Here is a 10,531-nt window from a genome sequence, read left to right as displayed (position 1 = left end):
TTGATATGACTGTACATATTTAATGCATTATTTTAAAATTATATTGTTTATATGTAAATACAATTTTAATATACATACATAATTGTGATTATTATATTTATCATATAATACAGTCAGATTATACTCTAATATTATTGCAGTTTTAAATGAAGAGTGATATTAAAGTCTCCCGGAAGTGGAAGAAGTCTCGCTCGTGCTGCAGCCTTGTGTTTCCTGTTTACGGGCGGGAAGAGTGAACCTGCGCTTCAGCCTGTCCTGCATTACAGCTCATTTTCGTCTCTTTATTTTCCTGCACGTCTCTGGATTGTTTTAGAGATTTTTACTCCTTTTATTAATTCTCATTTAGCGCTTGCTGCGGTCCGCCGCGTGTGTCTGGCTGAAGTGTAAAGCTCTGATGGAGGAGTCTGTAGACTCCGGCGGCGCGGCAGCAGAGGGCCCCACGGTGCAGGTGACGGAGATCCGCTGCCCTGCAGGAGCGCGTCCCCTGCGACTGCTCGAGTGGAAGGTGAAACCCGGAGCTTTGGTGAATGTTGACTCTGTCATCGCAGTATGTGCACCGATAACCGCCGAAAGCGAGTCGAGAGCGCCCGAGAGGAAGCTGAAGTCGGACCGCGCTGGAGTTGTGCGGGAACTGTGCTGTCAACTCGGACAAGTCATCGCGCCCGGGTAAGTCAGGCTGTCATGGCTGTATTGGCCAGCACACAGCACGATTTAACAGTTGTCATATTGCTTTAAGTTTTTATTTGCTGCCTTTGCTCATTAGCTGAGCGTGCTCGCGCTAAGCTAAGTGGCACGCGCACTGGCGCTCACGTTGGGCTCGTGACAGCAGCAGCTCAACTTCCATGCGCTCAGTATTAACACTTTTAATGACATGTAAATGTGTTGGAAGCAACTGTTTTAATACCACACATAAAATGTCCGTATTAACTGAGAGATGCCACTGAACTGTGTTCTTGAGAGATAAGCTCTGATAGCCCCGAGCTCTGTAAACAGCAAAACAAGAGTTGGGGGAGCGGCCCGCCCTTTTTAACCAATCAGGAACGCACTCTGCCTGTCAATCATCTTGTGCGTTGTCCTTTGCTTCCATTTGATTGGCTGACGCGACTTTAGAGGGCGGGGCTTTGGAAGAGGGTGTGTCGTTGAACGCATGGAGGTGGAATAATTCAGTCGAGTCTTGTAGTCTTGGAAGAGAAACGCGTAAAATTGTCTTTCCACATGATGCGCTAATGTTTACATGTCCACCAACAGGTTTGTTGCAGACGTTTTTTAGTTGTGGGAGTAAAGACCCCTCATATTGAAATGAGTTTTGTGAATATTAGTTTGTCAAATGAAGTCATGAGTATTTAAAAAAAAAAAAAAACGTGCTGCAAAAAAACAACCCCCCCCCCCAAAAAAAAAACTTAATAAAATTCCAACAAATCCAAATAGCAGCAAAAAATAACTACTATTTAAATAAATAAACTTAAAAAAACTAAAAGCAGAAAAATCTTACACCAAGGGGTTAATCATCAAAATACACTTCTAAAGGATTACACAGCATAAAGGGATTTTTTGTTATGCATAAGTTTTAAGGATTTGAAATGTGAGAATGGGGATTTAAAAAAAAAAAATCTTCATTTATGTATAAAATAATTGGCCAAAATCACAATATTATTAACCAAAAATTCAACATGAAATTTTAAAGAGATGTCATTAGAATTCCCCAGAGCCGTTAAATAAGTTTTCAACGGCTCTGGAATTTCCCTTCTCCGAAACTGCCTATGACCAACTAGCAGTTGGGAAGTGATGGTTCATGGGTGTATTGGGTACCTATTGGGCAATATTTTTAATAAGAAATGAAATTTAATAAGAACTGCACTAGTCAGCTTATTTAATGACAATCAATATCGTTTTTGATTGCTTTTTTGCAGTCTTTAACAGTAGAGGGTGCTGCGTCCATTAGAAATTGGTCAGATGTTTTCAGTTTTCAACTGAAAATGAGCTTGTTTTCTTTTCACACATCCATTGTGTGAAATCTCACCATAATGATGCTTATAGACTACTGTTACCTGAGTTTTTTTTTTTTTTTTTTTTTTTTACTCGTTAACAAGCATAATGTATGTGTATAAAGTGCATTTGATTATTGTACCTGTATTGTTTATTTCTACACATTTTTGCCTTTTTGGCAGGGGTGTGATCGCAAAAGTGGAAGAATGCAGTCATCCTGTTGTAATGAAGGGCTTGTGTGCAGAATGTGGCCAGGACTTAACTCAGTGAGTCTATATACATCTTATTTTTGAACTGTTAGTCTCAAGTTCAGAATTGTTTCTCTCCTCTTACCTTCAAATAGTGAAATGACGTCTGTTAGGAGACATTCAGAAAAAGCTATTATTGTCTTTTCCTGTTTTTATCTGGTCTTGGTTCTCAGAGATATTTCTGGTAGTGTGCTTAACTAACTGGGTGGTCCTGAAGATGCACTTACATTTTTCTGCCTTTCAGACTACAGAGCAAGAACGGAAAGCAGCAGGTTCCCTTCTCCACAGCGACCGTCTCCATGGTGCACAGTGTTCCCGAGCTGATGGTTAGCTCAGAGGTGAGTGCCTACACTTTGCCACTTGTGAGGATAGAGATTCTGAAAGGTGTGAGTAATCGAGTGCATATAGATGGTAGAATTCGGAAGTATTTTTCCATTAATTTTTCCCCAGGGATTTTTAAAAAGTCTTTGTTATGAGCCATGAACCAAATCAACAAGCTATGAGGTGAATCACATTATACAACTTTAATTTGAAGTAAAAACGTATATGAAAATCTGGAAAAAGACAAAGGTACAGCACTGTGTACTAAGGCTGCATGATTAATTGAAAATAAACCGAACGTGATTTGGCAAAGGCTGCAAATTTCTTCATTTCTGTATTTTTGAATGTGCAGCTTGTCAGTGAAGCATGGCTCTGTGATCAGTAGTAAATGTTGCTCCATCTGAAAGCCAGAGGGAGCGCTTGCGCTGAAACTCCAAATATGCCCCACAGAAATCCCTGTGTGCAATCATACTATCGCTGTAGCTGAATAAACAGAAGATTGAAACGCTTTGATTCATTAAACATAACTAATAAACAAACAAATACGACAATATATGGTTTATCTGAGTTCTTCAAATCTTTTCGGGTATTTTCATGATAATAAAGTATTTTTATAATGCAACGCCAATCGACAAAGCCTTTATCACTGTAATGAAAACTATGAAATAATATGTTGTGCGGCTCATTCTTTGTAAAAAGCCACATTATTTCACATAAGGATGTTATTTCAAATACTCAACTGACATTATGAAGTGAGTTTGGAGTAAAATTGTTATTAAATTATGTCTTTTGTTTGGACAAGGGGTTTATAAGTGACTCAAACTCGCAGTGCTTTCAAATGGAGCAGCATTTACTACTGATCACAGAGCCGTGATTCACCGACAAGCTAAAATAGATCGCAGCCAAAAGGATTTTCCCATAGGCTTTTGGATTATCGCCAAAAAAAAAAAAAATTATCTGTTATCAACAAAAGTTTGATACTTACACATTTTGTCCATCAAGGTAAAAATTACAGATGAACAACTTTCATGAATTTTGAAGCCTAAATGCAGTCGCCTTAAGTAAAAAGCTAAAGGTAGGCTATAAACGGACTACACCACGGTCGCTCTACTTCAACATAACCACCACTAAGTTTCCGACAACTCTTTCAGTTTTTATCTTAAAACATTTTTACTTTATAAGAGTACAATTATGAGCATAATAAGGCTGTTATGATGTTTAATCTCCCCAACTGCCTCTGTAGTCCCATTTAGCCACTTGTTAGCATCAGCCTTTTTTAAGTCACGTAATGGCCTTAAAAAAAAATCAGGAGTGGGGTAATACTGATGTAATTTATGTTGTATAAGATAACGTGAAAGTAGTCTCTAGAAATTAACATATTGTCAGAAAATAGTACGAAATACTATGAAATACATGTTATTTTGATTAGTTGTCTGTTCAGATTTGGGGGAGAATCATAATCCCTCTCTTTAAAAAAAAAAAACCCAATTAACCAGAATCTGCTGCTCTACTTTTAAAGGGTTAGTTCACCCAAAAATGAAAATTATGTCATTAATGACTCACCCTCATGTTGTTCCAAACCCATAAGACCTCAGTTTTCATCAGTTCATCAGTTGTACGGTAGACTGTCCATGTCCAGAAATGTTGAATCATCAAAAATACATTTTGGTCCAAAAATCACATAAACTATGACTTTATTCAGCATTATCTTCTCTTCCGGGTCTGTTGTCAATCCGCGTTCACGACTCCGCAGTGACGCTACATACATTTTCAATGGAGGGACAGAAAGCTCTCGGACTAAATCTAAAATATCTTAAACTGTGTTCCAGAAGCATGGAAGCATAATGATCGAACACACCTTTTTTTTTCTTTTTTTTTTTCTTAAAGGGATTGTTCACTCAAAAATGAAAATTCTGTCATCATTTACTCACCCTCAAGTTGTTCCAAACCTGTATAAACGTCTTCGTTTTGTTGAACACAAAGGAAGATATTTTGAAGAATGTGGGAAACTGAACACTTCTGGGGCACCATTGACTTCCAAAGCAGCCTGGTTGCAAACTTTCTTCAAAATATCTTCCTTTGTGTTTAACAGGACAAAGGAATTTATATAGGTTTGGAACAACTTGATGGTGAGTAAATGATTTTCATTTTTTTTCAGAATTTTCATTTTTGGGTGAACTATTCCTATAAGTTCATGTTTGAGTGTTGCTGTATTTTAGGCAGTGATGTGTGAATGTAAATACAGGAAGCTGGGTGTTATATTATGATAGTTTGTGAAGTCAAATATATTTCAAAGGGGCTTTAATATGGGATTGTGCATAAAACAGTTAGTGAACGGAACCTTTACTTCGCACCATCAGTGTCTGGTGTATAAACTGTGTTTTTTGTCCTTGTGTCTCTGAGTAGCAAGCGGAGCAGCTTGGCCGAGAGGACCAGCAAAGACTTCACAGGAACAGGAAGTTAGTGCTGATGGTGGATCTGGACCAAACGCTGATCCACACCACTGAACAGCACTGCCAGCGCATGTCCAACAAGGTAACAGTAAAAGATCACACTACACTAGCATTCAAATGTTTGAATAAAAAGAAAAATATTATTACAATTTAATTATTTTCTATTCCATGATTTTTATTTTTTCATTCAACCATGGATATAATACACAACTCAGTAAAAATAACATAATTTATTTGAAATAACATTATAAATGTCTTTACTGGTTTTGGTGATTTTATGTGTGTCATTATAGTAGCATAGACAATCTGTTCAGTCATTGATTTATTTTGACATTTTTAAGGAATTAGTTTAATCTGTCATTGGTGTGCTACTGTATGTTATGATGGCTTCAACAGATTTATCCACAGTGCGTTCATTTTGTTTGAGTTTAACACTAAAAACAACAAAAGAAAATATAGACGGCTGTATGATTTTTTGACTTTATAGTGATATAATTTGCATGTTTCTGTGAACTTATGCGATTGTGCTTGTGACTAGAAGTGTTGCTGTAAAGAGGCTAAATGCAGCCGAGAATTGATTGATTCCTTTTAAATGACTGCATCTTACTCGGTTTCTCTGCTATCTTTCATTGTCGATTCATTCTTCTCGTAGGCGTTATGCTTTCATTCTGTCGGCGTGCATTCACTCAGTAGATCAGCTCAAACTAAAATCTATTTCAGATTTTATACCAAACAATTACTAGACCATTAACTGAGCTATCAAAGGCTCAAATGGTTTCCTCAAAGACTGTATTATGTCTGCTTTCAGAAAATTTGTCAGCGTACTGCTTTTAAAGCATATTTCCAGAAAAATTCTATTGAAATGAATGCTCCTAAAAGCCCCTGCTACAGCTGGACTGGATTGAAATGCAGAAGTATAGACAAGAGTCCCATGAATATGTATATATTCTTGTTTTTCACGCTAAAGCGGAGGTATTACTGTTCTTTCATCAAAGAATCCTGAAAAAAAAAACATGGTTTCCATAAATATATTTAGAAGCACAACTGTTTTTAACACTGATAATAATAAGAAATGTTTCTTGAGCAGAAAATCAGCATATTGGAATGATTTCTGAAGGATCATGTGACACTAAAGACTGAAGTAATGATGCTAAAAAAAAAAACTTAAAAGAACAATTCCTACAAACCCCAAACTTTTGAACAGTACTGTATATTGTATAGTTTTCTAATGGTGTTGATCCTTTTTCTAACTGTTTTGCTATGTTTTTTTTTTTTTTCCAGGGAATCTTTCATTTCCAGCTAGGACGAGGGGAGCCTATGCTTCATACACGATTGCGACCTCACTGCAAAGACTTTCTAGAAAAGATTGCCAAACTCTATGAGCTGCACGTCTTCACCTTTGGCAGCCGTTTATACGCTCACACCATTGCAGGTACTATGATGTGATAAGACACTGTACAGCTCAGCACAAACAAACCCCTAACCATAAGTATGAATCTTAGATTTCCTGCTCCATTTGTGCTACAAACATGATACTTCAATAATGTGGCTTGTAGAGAAGAGGTGCATTTATATTTTTCTATGCAATCAGACTTTTTGATTTTCACCTGATGGATGGTAAACATGCAAAACAATCCCATAACTCACAGTGTTTGTGCAAGAGATTGTATTGCCCTTTCACTATGACACCAGGTGGCAGCATTTGTTCATATTCTCAGTTTTTTTAGTTTGAGGATAAGTACATTGTTTGCTGTATTTGGATATTTAGTGCATCGAAATTGACAGTTAACACAAAAAAAATTTCATCTGTAAGGACTGTCCTAGCTTTCAGTGTCTCGTTAACTGCTTTGGATTAAAGCATCTGCTAAATGACTAATAAACAATATCAGTTTAGTGATGTTTCACTTTTATTGGCATCTATAATATGACCTATACTCTATAATGGCAATTGTTATGTGTGACACATTAACTCACAGTTTTCCAGACAAGGCTTAAGCCAAGTCCCAGACTAAAATACATATTTGAGCTGTTTAAACTGAAAGCAATTTGTACTGATTATCTTAAAATATGTTGTTCTGACTCAATATGCACACCAGTAATGTTTTTTTTCTTCTAAGGCATGTTTATAAAAGCTACTGAAATGTCCTAATTGAACTAAGGCCTAATCCTGGCCTAATCTAAGCCCTGTCTGTGAAGCCAGGCCTAATTCTGTTATTTAGTTCAGAGATTTTATTATACGATGTGTAGTTGGTATGCTTAGAGAGTGTACAGTCCGGTTTTAGTTTGCAGGATATCTTTAGCACAGTAGGTCCCCCAGGTTTCTTTGTTTCAGTTGTGCGTACCATTTAATTTTGAATGAGACCTGATAAGTGTTTGGCATCTTGGCATCAGTACTTCCCACAAACCCCATGTCTGTAGTGTGGTTGTGACACAACAGTAGTAGATAAGACAAAATAAAGGAAGTGGCTCAACTTTTCTGAATTAAATTCTTTTTGTAGGTACTGTGAACACAGGAGATTGAAAGCTTGTCAGTGCTGCACTTTTGAAAACATAAAAGCATTGATTCATTTTATTTTTCCTGTTTTTCCTTTTATTACAGCTGTAAATAGTTTTAATGCGGACTGAGCGAAAGCACCGAGTTTATAGCTCTGCTTCCGGCTGTAATTTACATTTTATTTTTAAAAGAAATGACTGTTTTCTTCTCTCTTTCTCTCACTCATACATACCACTTTTTCTCTTTTTTAAAAAGGTTTTTTAGATCCTGAAAAGAAACTCTTCTCTCATCGGATCATGTCTAGAGATGAATGCATTGACCCCTTCTCTAAAACAGGCAACCTCAGGTGAGACATGTTTCACTCATTTCAGTCTCATACTTCTGGAGTAGTTTAGCTTCCATTGTCTTTATTGATATGAAGCATCATATTCAACTCATTTACACTACCGTTCAAAAGTTTGTTTCTGAAAAAAACTTTTATTCAGTAAGGATGCATTAAATTGATCAACAATGACAGTAAAGGCATTTATAATGTTACAAAAGATTTCTATTTCAAATAATTGCTGTTCTTTTGAACTTCCTATTCATTAAATAATCACAAAAAATGTATCGGTTTTCACAAAAAATATTAAGCAGCACAACTGTTTTCAACATAATAAGAAATGTTAAAGGATTTCTAAAGGATGATGTGACTGAAGACTGGAGTAATGATAGTGAAAATTCTGTTTTTTGTCATCACAGGAATAAATTACATTTTAAAATATATTAAAACAGTTATTTTATTTTTGATCAAATAAATGCAGGCTTTTTTAAGCATTAAAGACGTTAAAAAACATTTAAATATCAGTACATTGTAACAAGGACACTTTAAATAAATGTCTTACAGAGCCAAAACTTTTGATAATGTGATGTTTTCGGGATGGGACTTGATTTTAGTGTTTGATTTTGGCTGTGGACAAAGGAAGTTGGGTTATATTATTATAGATCATAATTTTTCTGTTTAATTATTTTTATTTATTCTTCACAGCTGAATTAATTTTTAAAGGTTAAATTATAAAGGCCAAGCATCCAAAGAGGTTTTCTTGTTAAATATAAAGCTTAGTCAACCTCATGTGAAAATGCTGGCAGTTATTTTCTTGACTCCAGCAGTGTGAACAAAGGTTCTCTGCATGAGTGCATGTGCACAGAAGAGAACAGCTCTGATTCAACTTAAGACTAAACCTAAGACTGCTTTCAAGCACTGATATAAGGTGTACTCTTGCAGACCCCTGCTTTTCACCCACATCTATATCCATTCGGCACTGTGTGATAGACCAAGAATACAGAGAACACTGACTACATTTAGGACTTCAATGTAGTCATTAATGTAACATGATTTTCTTTATATGGAATTTATATTTTTTGAGCCTGTAAAACATTTTGGGTGTCTTTCCCTTTATTTCCTTGAAGCATTTGTCTCTCATGTACATCCTTCATGTTATTTCCTTTGAGGTGAAACATTCCGTAAACATTTGAAGCTGAATGTTTAACATTTTAATCATTAAAATGACTTGAAAAGGGTACTTTTAAGCTTGTAATGTAAAAAACTATGGGGAGCATCTTTTTCTGTCTTACCTATTTCACCTCTCACAAGTTTACATTCCTGTATCTTGTGTTTAAGGTCTGTTAAATGTGTACTCCTACTAATATTTATAATATTATGGCATAATATTTAAGCATTAACTATCCTGCTTCAATAACAAAAACATCTCAAGGCTTCCAGACACAGTCTGTTTTTTCTTGTTTTATGCATTAACTACGCTGGAGGAAATCCAGTTCATTTCACTTTCCTTGTGTTAGACTATTTAATATGTGTGGGTTCATATGGAGCTCTTATGCTGACCTTGAAGGAAGAACAGTCTTACAGAGTAGCCAGTGTCATACAAAGACAGTCACGATCAGACTTCAACCGCACACAGATTACTTTCTTTAGGTCGATAAACTGACAGAAGCCAAGTCTCTGCAGCCCAATGCTTCTATTAGTGTGAATGACTTTGTTTGCCATTTCAAAACTCAAGCTGTTGGAAAGATGTTCTTGGGGGCTGTTTAGATACACCAGACATTTACAAATAAATCTATACTCATTACGGTATATACCCAGTGGCTCCAAATGTTTTTGGATGCTCAAGATACACATCAAAAATGTCTGAGTAACAAAATATCAAGGCATTTGTTTGAAAGGCAGACTGCACAAATACTCATTTCCAGTGTATTGTGACAGTTTATGGCTGTTAATTAGCATTAGTTAATGTGATTCTCTACACCTGTGGTTCCTCTGCTAGGACCCCTGTGTAAACTTGAGAAGAACTGACTATCCACTAGAAATCACCTTGAGACCAGTTAATTATCCAAACCGTTTTTGGACACACTATTTTTGGTATTATGTTAATGTTATAAAATGCTCGTTGACATTTTGGTCTTGGCAGGCTGGCACTGTCTGGTGTGCTGTTCATTTAGTCATAACCGACCACCAGCTGCTAAATATGAGCATATAAAAATGTCAGTATAAAAACTGTGTTCCTTTTGTAGAAATTTGTTCCCCTGCGGAGACTCCATGGTGTGCATCATAGACGATAGAGAGGATGTGTGGAAGTTCGCCCCTAACCTCATCACAGTGAAGAAATATGTCTACTTCCAGGGCACCGGTGACATCAACGCCCCACCGGGCTCACGAGAGGCCCAGATGGCCAGAAAAGGTAATGTTCATTTTCCAAGTGACTCTAATTAACGTTAAAGCTTGGCAAACTGGAAATTAGTGAGAAAAAAACTAAGTGAGCTGCCCTAATGTCTTGCCTCTTTAGGCTCTTTATGGTTAAGACAGCATCCTAACCTAAAGTGACTTGTGACAAGAGCATCTCAAAGAGCAACTCTGCATGGCACACAAATAGTTTGATGTTTGTTAGCATTCTATTAAACTAACAGTATGAGTCTAATTCTCTGCACCCACAGGTATTGGGTAAAATAGTTGATATTTAATAAGATTAAACTAG

The 10,531-nt window shown here is 36.5% G+C and overlaps 1 protein-coding gene across 2 annotated transcripts in view; it reads left to right on the top strand.

The window, feature by feature from the left end:
* The first annotated feature begins 138 nt into the window (after window positions 1-138).
* Window positions 139-10,531, top strand: part of ctdp1 (CTD (carboxy-terminal domain, RNA polymerase II, polypeptide A) phosphatase, subunit 1) — a 132,504-nt gene continuing 122,111 nt past the window's right edge. Inside the window, exons 1-7 of one of the 2 annotated variants that reach the window (XM_067411830.1) lie at window positions 139-666; window positions 2,169-2,252; window positions 2,479-2,572; window positions 4,962-5,090; window positions 6,290-6,440; window positions 7,758-7,848; window positions 10,071-10,237. In XM_067411830.1, the coding sequence (XP_067267931.1) occupies window positions 395-666; window positions 2,169-2,252; window positions 2,479-2,572; window positions 4,962-5,090; window positions 6,290-6,440; window positions 7,758-7,848; window positions 10,071-10,237 (988 nt within the window). In that variant the 5' untranslated portion in view covers window positions 139-394. The remainder of the gene's footprint in view (window positions 667-2,168; window positions 2,253-2,478; window positions 2,573-4,961; window positions 5,091-6,289; window positions 6,441-7,757; window positions 7,849-10,070; window positions 10,238-10,531) is intronic. The other variant, XM_067411829.1, reaches the window with a different exon arrangement.

Source organism: Chanodichthys erythropterus, chromosome 15 (assembly GCF_024489055.1).
Source record: "Chanodichthys erythropterus isolate Z2021 chromosome 15, ASM2448905v1, whole genome shotgun sequence".
NCBI classification, from domain to species: Eukaryota; Metazoa; Chordata; class Actinopteri; order Cypriniformes; family Xenocyprididae; genus Chanodichthys; species Chanodichthys erythropterus.
The sequence above is the reverse complement of the archived record's forward strand: the minus strand, read 5'-3'. Positions and strand labels throughout refer to the sequence as shown.